Consider the following 14,329-nt stretch of genomic DNA (forward strand, 5'->3'; position numbering starts at 1 on the left):
AAAATGGAATACCTCAGTTCAAGTTAGTATTCTTATTGCTCTACAGCTGAGATAGAAATTAGCCACTAAAGAATGAAACTTTAAGGATCTCCTTCAGTAGCAGTCTTCTATTAATTCTACATATAATTCAAAATGCTTCCTCAGGAACATAGCCTGGGATATTGGAAAATACTGCACATTTAGTCAGAGGACCATGAATTTAGAGCTAGAAAAATTTATGAAAATCATAGGGTTCAAACCCTTCATTTTACAGATAAGGAAAACTGAGGGTCAGAGAGGCTAAATAATTTGCCTAATCGCACAGCTAACAAATGTCACAGGCAGGATTATGTCACAGATGTCATAGATGTCACAAATGTCACAGATGCTCCTGACTGAAAGTCTTACACTCTGTCCAAGATCTTAGCTAAAGTATTTTATTAACTATTGAATACACTTGAGACCTTGGACAGCTCACATAAGTTCTTGGAGAAGTTTCCTTATGAGTCAAATAGATGTAGTAACTTTTGCACAAGTTACCTAACAGGGACTCCTTAAGGAAAGTATACTTTTAAAGTGTTAAAGGACTGTGTAAATGTGAGTTATCACTATCAACTAGGTGCCTTACATCTAGATTTCAAATAAGGCAGATTGTAACAATGAGTCATCTATGGTGGAAAAATGGAAAAAGTAGACAGTTTTTAGGACATCTCTTCTAAAAATGTTTTCAAAGTTTTATTAATCTGCATATTAAACACTAACTACTTTCTATATGCATGTTTCATATCTTTTTTTAACACTTACCTTCCATCCTAGAATCAATAGTTTATATTGGTTACAAGGCAGAAGGGAAGCAAAGGCTAGGCAATGGGGGATAAGTGTCTTGTACAGGGTCACATAGATAAGAATTGACTGAAACCAGATTGGAATCCAGGACTTCCCAGCTCTAGGTCAACTTCTTAATCTACTGAGCCACCTAGCTGCCCTGACTCATCCTTGATATTTTATTTAGCTTCCTGCCAAGGTTGTTGAAAAGTTCAAGTGAGATAATATCTGCAAAGTGCTTAGCAGTAAGTACTTAATAAATGCCTGTTGACCTCTCCTACATCTACCTTGTAACTCTGATGAAACCACCATTCCTGACAGTGTACACCACTTTCTGTTTCCATAGTCCCTCCATTTCTCTATCAGGAAATAAAAGAAACATTTCAGCATCAGTTCTCTAGGACCAAGTTGGCAGTACCATTCTTCTTTAAGATCTTACTTACTCTACTCTTCAGTCCACACCATACCTTGAACACTTGGCATACGCTGCTTTAGTTATCTGTCTGGTCTCCCAACGTAAAATGTAAACTTGCTGTGGGGAAAATTCATGTCTAGGGAAGGTCTGTCCCAAACTGCTAGAAGTCCTAAGTCCTGGTGCCAGATGACAAAAGGGCAGTGTGGTTCTGTGGGTAGGGCACTGAACTGGGAGATAGAATAGCTATATTTGAACCCTACCTCTGCCACTTATCATCTCTATGACATTGGTCAAATCTCTTGATCACACGCTTTTCCTCTGTAAAATGAGGAAGTTGGACATGGATAATCCCTAAAGCCTGTTCCGAATTTTATAATGTATGATGCAGAGAAAAATAAAAGTCTTTAAATACTACATTGCAGAGATAAACATAGTCCCATGATTAAAACCCCAGCTCAGTTAAACATGTCAGAGAGCAGATCCTGTCCTGTAATGAGGCTTTGTTAGAGAGAATGGAGAGATATGTGAGATTTTGTTGATCAAGGAAAGTGGTGGGGCAAGAGGTATATGGTTAAGGTTAGGGAAAGGGGAAACTGGAGTGAAAAAGAACGTAGGTGTGCCATCGAAATGTATAACAACAACTTTCCAATGGTGCCCAGATCATAAGATTATGAATATATTTAGAGCTAAAGTGGATCTTATAGACCATCAAGTCCAATAAAGCCTTTTTATTTTATAGATAACAAAAGAACAAAGATAAAAAATAAATGACTTGCCCATGATCACACAGCTAGCAAATATCTGAGATAGACTTTGAATCTGTATATTCCTGAATCCAAATCTAATGTCGTATCCATAACAACATGCCCTGGCACAAAGAGCAAGGGCCTAAAATGGACGATTCTTGGCAATCACGGGGAGAGGGATAAAGTTAGATTTCTTTGTTAGAGGTGACAAGGTGCTAGAAACAAACTTGATTTGTATCACAAGATTTCTGGGACTGAATCTGTCCTTTGTGACATCTGGGAGATGCCCCATTATATTCAGGGGAGTAGCCTATGATATACGAGATGACTTTTGTCTGGGACACAGAACTCCAGTCAATTCAATAGGAATGGGTGAAGGGAAGAATGATAGATTTAAACACAGGAAAAGGCTAGACCAATTTTTTTGTACCCAAGGAATTGTTAATCAAGAAGGTAGCATTGACAAATGAAGGAAAAAACAATTAACTTTGGGTTAAAAGACCTGGGGTTTTATTTCTAGACATGCCACTACTTGAGTAGATTATCCTGGGATAAATGCCTTCCCTTCAATGAGCATCAAATTTAGAGGTATTATTTCTAAGGTCCCTTCCAATTCTACATTCTGTTATTCCAGGAACTATCCTCATAGAAAGTGAAGACCTAGGAAATAATAGTACTAGTCTTTATACTCTTCTCTTTTATTTACATCAATCACAATACGTTCTCCTTAGTCATTTGATTAGAAAACAAGTATTTCAGTGATTACATCGGTGTGCTAGAGCATATGTTCTTCTTATATGTCTGAAATTTATGGGGTCTTCAAGAAGGACTAGAATCTCTGATAGAAGGGCTTGTAGAGCCTTTTCAGGGTTGCTCATCCACCTTTGGTGTCCACTTTTCACCCATTTCTGACCTGTGGTTCAAGGAAACTGTAACATGGGCAGCAGTGAAATCCCAGTAAAAACATAGCAGCAGATATGCTAAACCATTGAGGTTAAGCAACAGGACTCAATCTCACTGGTTACATGGGGCTGTTTATCCCAAGCATATGAATACTTCCACCAGCAGAATTCGTGGATGAAAACAAATTATCTCAATGTCCAGAAAAGCAGCTGAAGCATGGAATTATGGAGTCCCTTGAGATTGGTCAGACATCCAAGAAGCCAAGGTTATTCACTTCATCCCATGACATCATTAGTCATCTTTCATTTGCCAATGGCATTTGATGACTCTGGAAAAGAGCGTGAGGCTAACAACTTTGTCCAACTCTTACTCACTTAAACCTAATTTACTCATGTCAAGACTTCACCCCATGATGTCATTGTTCCTTTTAGAAAATGAAGGGAAAACAACAACTATGTGTAAAATATTTTGCTAAACAATGAGGATAGATAACTGTCTGGTGGGAAAGACTCCATAAAGTGCTACTCCTACCCCACATTCACTCATTGAACCATGTGAGAAATTCCTTCTGCTGCCACTCTTCCAACACAAATTAAGGGGCCACACTATTGCCTGTGAATAGTTCATGACAGCTCTGGGAATAAAACTATGTCTCAACAAATCAAAAAAGATTTCCCACTATCTGTATCTTCATTTATTCAACTCATGGAGCCAGGTTCTCAGTTAGAAAATGAGACAACTATTATTACATAGTATCTCACATGAATGAATATCCATATTTCAGGTCTTCAGAATCAAGGACCCAGGTTTTCCCAAATAGATAATGAAACAATTTTTACTTGGCAAAGTCTCATAAATATCAATATCTCTATTTCATGGACTGTGTTTACATGTTCATTATTTCACTGGTTCCAGCCTGATATCCATTGGTCTGAAGATGACTCAATATGAGAATCTTCTCTCTTTGAGAGATTTAGTCTTCTCACCACTAATCTGAGAGATGCCTTTTCAAAGAATCTCTCAGAAGTCCAGAAAAGAAAACAGAATCACCTATCCTGTGGTGAAAGGCTTAGTTCAACAAGACCTGGTTTCCTCTTGCAAGTTTTGTCTCAGAAGTGACAATGGAAGAATAGGCCTGGGGTTAGCAAGAGACAAAGAAACAAGGAACTTTTTTTTTCTTGGCAAAAATGGTGCAGGGACAACTAGGATGGACCAACTTTCCAGGGAGTCAGTGTGTCTCCAAATTTTATTCCCAGTACTGTGGCACTGGAAGAAATCATTTCTCCTCACCCTCCAATTCATATTTATGGTTGGTTCTTTTCCAAGCCCTTGAGTGAGCTACAACTGCTAGAAATACTAATGACTTAATCTTTATCTTTATTTTTCCAGATTGGAGATTGGTACAATGTTTAATATTCATTTTGTGACATTTTACAATCCATATTCTCTTCTTCCCTCTTACTCATATCTCCTCCCCAAGAGAGCAGGTAATATGATATAGATTGTACATATATTTATTATATAAAACATATTTCCCTTTCCATCATGTTATGAAATGATACATATTACTTGCAATCGAGAAACCTTTATTGAAGATATAAAGTGAAGAACAGTATGTTTCTTTCTGCATTCAAACTATGCCTGTTCTTTCTATGGTGGTGGATATCCTTTTTTTATCATGAGTCCCTTAGAGCAGTCTTGGATTATTACCTTGTTGAAAATAGTTGGTATACACAGTCAATCTACATATATTATTATTGTTACTGTGTACAATGTTCTCCTAGTTTGTCTCATTTCACTTTATATCACTTCATTTAAGTCTTTCCAGTTTTTTCTGACCATCTTGTTGTCATTTCATATGACACAATAGAATCAATTACAATTAGATGCCATGACTTGTTCAATCATTCCCCAACTCATGGGCATCCTTTAACTTTCAAGTTCTTGGACACCACAAAAATAGCTGCTATAAATACTTTAGAACACATAGTTTCTTTTCCTTTTTCCTTGATCACCTTGGGAAATAAACCTAATAGTAATATTTCTAGGTCAAAAGGTATACACAGTTTTATAACTCTGAGTATAATTTCAGATAGTTCTACAAAATGGTTGGAATAGGACAGATTACCTTCCATCTTAGAGTCAATACTGTGTATTGGTTCCAAGGCAGAAGAGTGGTAAAGGCTAGGCAATGGGAGTCAAGTGACTTACCCAGGGTCACACAACTGGGAAGTGTCTGAGGCCAGATTTGAACCTAGAACCTCCCACCTCTAGGCCTGACTTTCAATCCACTGAGCCATCCAGCTACACCCAGGACACAATTCCATCAACAAAGTATTAACATCTCAGTTTTTCCATATCCCTTCCAACATTTATCATTTTGTACTTTTAACTAATTTTAATTTTATCTAATTTGGCTAATTATCTCATTTTAACTAATATGTTACCTGAGTTGTTTTGATTTGCTTTCTCTAAAAAATAATGACTTAGAAAATTTTGCCATGTAGTTATATATTGTTTTTATTTCTTTTCCAAATACTGATCATATTTTTTGATCATTTATCCTCTGGGGAATGGCACATGTTCTTATATATTTGACAAATTTATCTATATATTAGACCTCTATCCTAGAAATACTTTATAAAAACTTTCCCAACTTATTGCATTTCTTTGTTGCTAATGACTTCTAAATATTCTTTCCATCTCAGAATACATACTCCTGCAAAGGGTCCCACTTATAGAAGTGAACCAGCTGGCACTAAGGCAGGCAGCAGAAGCCTGAAGGGGCCAAGAGCAGAATCCTGGAAATTTATAGGAAGTGTTTATTAAGGAAAACATCAGAAACAGTGTGAACAATACAAAAGAGGGTGCTATCTTCAGAGAGATCATAGCATTTAGACATAGAAAGCACCTTAAAGATCATATGGAGTAAGGACTTCATTTTACAATGAGACCCAGAGAATACCGTTTGTCCCATGAACATACTGGTCACAAAGGTAATAGGTGGCAAAGCCAGCATTTGAAGCCAAGTCCTCTAATTCCAAATTCAATGCACTTTCTTAGATTGACAACCAGGGATGAATTGATATCAATAGGATTCGGTTCTGTCCAAGGTGCTGAACTTGAATGATGCTAACAATATTTCTAATTCTGAGACATAATAAGATTTATGTACACAGAACCTGAAAATTAGGCAATCTGTTGATGGTCTAAGGTCAGCTGCTCTAACACCCTCTGCCTACTTAAGGGGGCTCTTTTTGCATGATTTATATTCTACTACCCAGGTACAAAAATTCATAGAATCTGAATCCTCTTTCACCTGCATCATAGTGCCTCTAAGAATCGAGTCAAGTAAACATCAACTTGAAAGAATGAAATAAAGATATTAATCATAGGCAATACAAAAATCTTAAAAAACTCTATGGGACTCAATCAAAAAGCACCAAAAGAGAGAATGCAGATGGATGGATATCCATAAAAGCAGATCATTTTTCATTTTTTCTTCATGAATTCTTTTCTTGTGTGTCTTAAGCATATCTTCATTTACAATATGAAAAACATGGAAACGTGTATTGCATGATAACACATTCTATATGATATATATCAAAGTGTTTACCATCTCAGGAAGGGAATAAGGGAGGGAAGGAGAGGAAGAGGATGGAGATTGAAAAATGCTAGAAAGCAAAGATGAAAAATTATTTCTATGTGCAATTGAAAAAAATATTTAAAATTACTAGAAAATAATAAAAATAATTACAATAATGAGATTTACTACCATTTGAGGATATAATTCACATTTATAGGATTTAAGATTTACAAAGCCCAACAATTCAATAAAATGATCATCTAATTTTATTCCCAAGATTAGCAATACTTTGTACATGGGGCACCAACCTGCTGCCTGCTGTCACTTGTCTTTCTGAATTTTGCCATACGTATATCTCCTTTACACACCTACCATTCTTCAATTTGCTATATTGTTACTTGTGTACTTTGAATCATTGGACAATAGGGTTAGAATGGATCTTGTCAATCCCCATGTCCAACTTTAAATTTTGTAGAGGAAGAAACTAAAGCCAAGAGAGTACAATGCAAATTGTACTAGAATAAATGTTCTCTAAAGGCCCTTCCAGTTCTATACCCTAGGTTCCTTCCAAGACACTAATATATCATCTGTGAAAAAAAGAATTTAATAAATGTCAGCTTACATTTACATTATCTAGAGGAGAATAAAATCAAGATGAATGATGTCTCAGAATTACATACAGAATTACAGAATGTCCCAGAATTACATCTCCTGGGAGACCTGGAATCTATTGATGATCTTTCTGAAGGCAGCATGCACCTCCTTGTTCCTCAGACTATAGATGATAGGGTTCAACATGGGGATAACCACAGTATAGAAGACAGACACCACCTTGTCCTCCTCGAGTGATTTTCCTGAGTTGCTACGCAGATACATAAATGTGAGAGTCCCAAAAAAGAGCATCACAGCTGTGAGGTGGGAGGCACAAGTGGAGAAGGTCTTGGCTCTGCCTCCAACTGACTTGACATTTAGGATAGCCCTGATGATAAACAGGTAGGATACCAGGATCACTAGAGCATTAGCCAAAATTACAAAGTTGCCAAAGAAAATAATCAGAATTTGGCTGGTGGTGGTGTCACTACATGAAAGTTGCAGCAAAGGTGGGAGATCACAAAAGAAGAAGTTGATCTGGTTGGGCCCACAGAAGGAAAGGGTGAATGTGCAGGCTGTGCGGAGGATAGCTCCTGACAGACCACCTCCATAGGCTCCTGCCACCAAGCCCCAACGAGTGCCCAGTGTCATGGATGATGAGTATAGAAGAGGATTGCTAATGGCAACATAACGGTCATAGGCCATCACTGCTAACATAAAACACTCTGTTCCAGCACACACTGTGAAAAAGAAGAACTGAGTAGCACAAGAATTGTAGGAGATACTTGTCCTGCCAGTAACCAGGGTGACCAAGATCTGAGGAACAATGACTGAAGAGTAGCAAGCATCCAGGAGGGAGAGGTGGCTCAGGAAGAAGTACATGGGGGTGTGGAGACGGGAATCCAAGCGGATCAGTAGGACCATGCCCATGTTGCCCATCAGCGTGATGAGATAGAAACTGAGAAAAACCAGGAAGAGAATAACCACCAACTTGGGATGGTCAGTGAAGCCAATGAGAATGAACTCTGTCAGAGTGGTATGGTTCTGCTCAGCCATGGACTCCACTATTGCCTGATTGTATAAGGGAAAGAGTGGCATTAAAGATCCCGTGCCTAGTACACCATGACAATCAATAGGACTGTGAAGGAAATCCAATTAGGAGTTAAGGGAAACTTCAAGGAATAGATAATTATCTCATCCTAATGTGCATCTAGGATTAGGTAAACCAGGACATCGATATGGGAAGGGAAGAGTAATTGTTCTTAATCAGGAACTGAGACAGCCAAAACCAAAGAACAAATGTAAATTAATAATAACTAATATTTACAGAGCACTTACTTTGTGCCAGACAGAATAATAAGTACTTTACAGTTACTATCTCCTTTGACCCTCACAATAGCCCTAGGAGCTGCTCTTATCCTCATTTTACAGATTAGAATACTGAGGAGAAAACATTAAATGATTTCACCAGAATTGATTAGTGTCTGACGCTGCATTTGAACTTGGATCTTCCTGAATGCAGGCCTGTTGCTCTAGCCACTGTGCCAATCACAGTTTATATTCAGTCCTCAAAAATATAATGGGTGAACACAATCAGGAAAACTAGTTACCATAGGGGAGTCCTCTGGCTGAAAAGTCAGAAAGAAATCAGGAGGCAAAATCTGGAGCATGTAAAAGGCATTAGTAATTGCTTTCATAGTGTGGATGAAAGGAGCAAGAAGTCACGGAGGGAGAGGGAGAAAAGAGGGGGGGAATCTATTTTCCCATAGGAGACATTCCCAAAGGCAATAGATAGAAGTTAGACAGTAAGATTTCAATTCCTTTTAAGAAAAAGGTTCTAAGAATTATCCTCCTGAACTGTCCTGAGAAACAGTGAGAACCCCATCACTGGTTGTCTCTAAATCAAATGCAGGAGACTACCTAAGAGGAGATCCTTGTTTAGGTAAGGATTAGATCAGATGACATTTGAGATCCTTTCCAACTTTAGGGTTCTGCATTATTCTAAAAGGAAACAGAGACTGAGAGCTTCCTTAGGAGACAGACATGAAATTGGAAAGACCAGTTTGCTGCAGTTAGCTGCATGCTTACTTAAGCAGGGAACTCCTTGAGAAGAATGACTGCATTTTTCCTTTATTTGATTCTCCAGCATTTAGCACAGTTCCTGATACTTAGTAGGTGTTTGATAAGTACTTCTTAGTTAACTATTGAAGTCTTTCAGTACAGTGTTTGACCTTCAAATTCTTCTCCCTTGATCCTCCCATTTCACTGGCATTCTTCTTTCCTTACACTTCCTGCCTCAAGGTTAAAATGATCTTTATAATAAATATTGGGACATTTTCCCAGCTCCTTAGCAACAATGAGGAGCAACTAACCTTTGATACATCCTTCTTCAAACACAAATGCACACACACACACACACACACACACACATAACTGAGGTTTTTCCCCCTCATGACATTGGACAAAAACACAGGTAACTCGTGGGATGGTTTCAATTTCCATTTATTTCCTTCCAACATCAAATCTATGGCTTTTCTCCAGCCTTCATCACTGTCCACAAGATACTCTATGCCACCACATCAACAACCCAAGGCAGCAAGTTATAATACTACCTTCACTTTTGGCTGGTGTCAACTTAGATATTGCACTGAATTAAGGTTTCAATTTACTCCTCAGTAAACTGAGAGCAATGATCTCATTGCCCTTCCCTATCCCCTTCAAATTCAAGTTTGGCCAATTTAAAGTAAGGTCAAAAATTTGGAAACTGATTGCATGTTGTTCTTTTTTTTTTTAAGCCTTTACCTTCTGTCTTATAATCAATACTATGTATTTGTTCTCAGGGAGAAGAGTGGTGAGGTCTAGGCAATTGGGGTTAAGTGACTTGTCCAGGGTCACACAGTTAGGAAGTATCTGAGGCCACATTTGTACCTAGGACCTCCCATTTCTAGGCTTGGCTCTCAATCCAATGAGCTACCCAGCTGCCCCCTGCAGGTAATTCTGCTTAAAAAACAAAGGAGAATCATGTAACTGTTGAAAATGGATTAATATTTTAAATATTCCATCTCATCATAGAGTGATGATCCTATGTTGCTTTGGGCTAGGATAAGAGAACACAAGTTTTCGTAGATTCTACCAATCTGGCAGGAGTTTATATTACAGCCTGACTATAGACTGTTTTCCAAAGAACAACTTAGACAAAGAAGCTCATCACTAGAAAGCAATACATCAGCTGATGAGTTTCTTCACATAAAATAATTCACAAACTCTACCTATTATTGTGAGCAGTAAGTATGACTTGAGTCCATAGGGCAGAACATAGATTGAAGAAATTATAAATCTATCCTATACTACAATATTTAAAATAACTTCCATCAGAAGTATGTTGCTACTTTCTCTTGCAAATCTAGCTACCACACAATCAGTCAATCAACCAAGTAGTATTTATTAAGTTCCTAATAGATACCTGGCACTGTGCTAGATGCTGGGGAGACAGTTGCTATTCATAATGAATTTGCATTCTAATTATTAAATACATGTATGCAAATGTGTCCCCATGTACACATTTTCCAGAAATAACATCTTTAGAAAATGCAATCACTCCCCCATACTTGATGATCCTTGTGGCATCAATGAAGGATTTACAGTACCTGTGTTGAGTAACAGCCCTTTCTCAAGCTACGCTCAGGTCATAGGGTGCTCTTGTAAGACACTACCTATATTTTTCTCATATATTCTCAGTGATAAAATGGTCCAAGGAGATCAGTTCCAAGGAGGGTTACATCCTGAGGATAGAGTCACAAGAGATATAATTACTCATTCTCCATTTTCCATTTAACTACTGAACTCTAAATTCCAATGAGGGTTCCCTCAAGTTGATAGGTGACATGGCCAGGACTGGCTGTTACATTGGATAGATATTATTTCAGCTGATGTCTCAACGGAGTGACTAATCAACATCTTCGAATTCTTCAATTCAGAAACTAATTGGATTGTTTTTACCCTCCCAACTGAAGAAGTATGTGTCTGCATGAAACCCACCACAGTGCAGGAGAAAGTCAGAGGGGCCGTGTCAGCTTGTCTTGCTGTATAGAATGGGGTGTTGTAATTGCTTCTCATGATGGTTGTTGGCAAGGTTTTGTTATAGAATTCCACAAAGATATGAGAAATAGGCTGCCAAGCTTGAGGAGAAAGCCAGCAGAATATCCAGTTCAAGGCATGCCTCTTCAAGGAATTCATTATCTCCTCCCCAGAGAAGAGGGAACAGTCTATATCTTGAGAAATCATAAGACTCTGGGGGTCTACTGGCAGCATACTCAGGCTGTCACTGCTGGGGGGTGGTCTGTGGCCCCTGTGAAAGTAAGAGCTGTCAATGCCTCATTGTCTATGTCCTACCCTTGAAGTTGCACCAGTGGACCCACAAACACAATCAGGACACCATATTCTGGATGGATTCCACCTGAGCAGGGAAGCTAAGGCACATGTCCACTGCAAGAAATGTATTAGTTCCATTTCTCAGGTAATGAAACATGCTGAGAATAACTTGCCCACAATTATTCAGTGTTCTTCCCATTAAAACACACTGCCTCAATAAGTGCCTCCTGAAGACATGACTAGCACAGAAGACAATTCCATAACCATCCTTCTCTATTACCATATTTTAATACCCATGTTGTCTAGAAATCATTCTTCATATCCATCCTAATTCTCTCTCATACTTTAAGTCCTTTCCCCGAGTTCTAAACTTATTTAATGTATCCTGGCTTTCTAAATCTTCAGCACTGAGCCCGGGATTGAACTTGTTCCTTTAGTAGCCCTGTAAGAGTGCTGAATTTATGGATCATAGAATTAAAACTGAAAGAGATCACTGTGTCCAATCCTATCATAAAAGGTGGAGAAAGAAGATCAGAAAGATAAAGTTACTTGTCCACTCACACAAGTAGTGTGATAGACCTTGTATTCAAAACCATGTTTTTCAATTCCAAGTCCTCTATTCTTTCTTCTAGGTTAAATGACTCATCCAATATTACAGACATTGTAGTAATGAAACATATTTTAATACACACACTAGACTCAATATTCTATCAATTTTGCCAATATACTTCTTTTTCATATTGCAATTTTTTTAACTTGAAACTTATCTTTGTAGATTTGTGCTAAATTTGTGGTCATCTATAGCCCTTAGAAATAATTTCTTCCAAAATAATTCATTGTATTTCCTCTGAGCAGAACTGGGTAGATGCTGATAAAATGGAATGCCTCACTTAAAGATAATATTCTTATTGCTCTACAGCTGAGTTAAAAATTAGCCACTGAAGAATGTAACTTTAAGGATCTCTTTCAGTAGCAGTCTTCTTTTAATTCTACATGTAATTCAAAATGCTTCCTCAGGAACATAGACTGGGATATTGAAAATAGAGCACAATTAGTCAGAGGATCATGAATTTAGAGCTAGAAAAAATTATAAAAATCATAGGGTTCAAACCCTTCATTTTACAGATAAGGAAAACTGAGGGTCAGAGAGGCTAAATAATTTGCCTAATCACACAATCAAAAAAGATTTCACAATATCTCTATCTTCCTTCATTCAACTCATGGAGCCAGGTTCTCAGTTAGAAGATGAGACAACTTTTATTACACAGTATCTCAAATGCATGAATATCCATATTTCAGGTCTTCAGACTCAAGGACCCAGGTTTTCCCAAATAGATAATGAAACAATTTTTACTTGGCAAAGTCTCATAAATATCAATATCTCTATTTCATGGACTGTGTTTACATGTTCATTATTTCACTGGTTCCAGCCTGATATCCATTGGTCTGAAGATGGCTCAATATGAGAATCTTCTCTCTTTGAGAGATTTAGTCTTCTCACCACTAATCTGAGAGATGCCTTTTCAAAGACTCTCTATCTCAGGAATGTGGAAAAGAAAACAGAATCACCTGTCTTGTGATGAAAGTGCTTGTTTCAACAAGACCTGGTTTCTTCTTGCAAGTTTTATCTCAGAAGTGACAATGGAAGAAGAGGCCTGGGGTTAGCAAGAGACATAGAAACAAGGAACTTTTTTATTGGCAAAAATGGTGCAGGGACAACTAGGGTGGACCAACTTTCCAGGGAATCAGTGTGTCTCCAAATTTTATTCCCGATATTGTGGCACTGGAAAAAGTCATTTCTCCTCACCCTCCAATTCATATTTATGGTTGGTTCTCTTCCAAGCCCTTGACTGAGCTACAACTGCTAGAAATGCTAATGACTTATTTTTCATCTTTACTTTTCCAGATTGGAGATTGGTACAATGTTTAATATTCATTTTGTGACATTTTACAATCCATATTCTCTTCTTCCCTTTTACTCATATCTCCTCCCCAAGAGAGCAGGTAATATGATACAGATCGTACATATATTTATCATATAAAACAAATTTCCCTTTCCATCATGTTATGAAATGAGACACATTACTTGCAATAGAGAAAATGTTATGGAAGATATAAAGTGAAGAATAGTATGTTTCACTCTGCATTCAAACTACGTCTGTTTTTTTTTTTATGGTGGTAGACATCCTTTTTTATCATGAGTCCCTTAGATCTGTCTTGGCTTCTTGCCTTGTTGAAAATAGTTGGTTTGCACAATTGATCAACATATATTATTATTGTTACTGTGTACAATGTTCTCCTAGTTTGACTCATTTCACTTTACATCACTTCATTTAAGTCTTTCCAGTTTTTTCTGACCATCTTGTTGTCATTTCATATGACACAATAGAATCAATTAAAATTAGATGCTATGACTTGTTTCATCATTCCCCAACTCATGGGCATCCTTTCACTTTCAAGTTCTTGGACACCACAAAAATAGCTGCTATAAATACTTTAGAACACATGGTTTCGTTTCCTTTTTCCTTGATCACCTTAGGAAATACAACAAATAGTAATATTTCTAGGTCAAAAGATATACACAGTTTTATAACTCTGAGTATAATTTCAGATAGTTCTACAAAATGGTTGGAACAGGACAGATTACCTTCCATCTTAGAGTCAATACTGTGTATTGGTTCCAAGGCAGAAGAGTGGTAAAGGCTAGGCAATGGGAGTCAAGTGACTTGCCCAGGGTCACACAACTGGGAAGTGTCTGAGGCCAGATTTGAACCTAGAACCTCCCACCTCTAGGCCTGACTTTCAATCCACTGAGCCACCCAGCTACACCCAGGACACATTTCCATCAACAAAGTATTAACATCTCAGTTTTTCCATATCCCTTCCAACATTTATCATTTTGTACTTTTATCT

At 37.7% G+C, this 14,329-nt stretch overlaps 1 protein-coding gene across 1 annotated transcript; it reads right to left on the reverse strand.

Moving 5' to 3' along the window:
- Positions 1 to 7,156: 7,156 nt before the first annotated feature.
- On the reverse strand, positions 7,157 to 8,217 carry LOC100025897 (olfactory receptor 9I1). The gene has a single exon (XM_001376655.3). The coding sequence runs from the start codon at positions 8,141 to 8,143 to the stop codon at positions 7,157 to 7,159; it is 987 nt and encodes a 328-aa protein (XP_001376692.3). The 5' UTR covers positions 8,144 to 8,217.
- Positions 8,218 to 14,329: the final 6,112 nt, after the last annotated feature.

Source organism: Monodelphis domestica, chromosome 6, assembly GCF_027887165.1.
Source record: "Monodelphis domestica isolate mMonDom1 chromosome 6, mMonDom1.pri, whole genome shotgun sequence".
Taxonomy (NCBI): domain Eukaryota; kingdom Metazoa; phylum Chordata; class Mammalia; order Didelphimorphia; family Didelphidae; genus Monodelphis; species Monodelphis domestica.

Bases quoted from the DNA above. Each gene is read 5' to 3' on its own strand.
- LOC100025897 (XM_001376655.3), bottom strand. From the start codon at position 8,143: ATGCCACTCTTTCCCTTATACAATCAGGCAATAGTGGAGTCCATGGCT.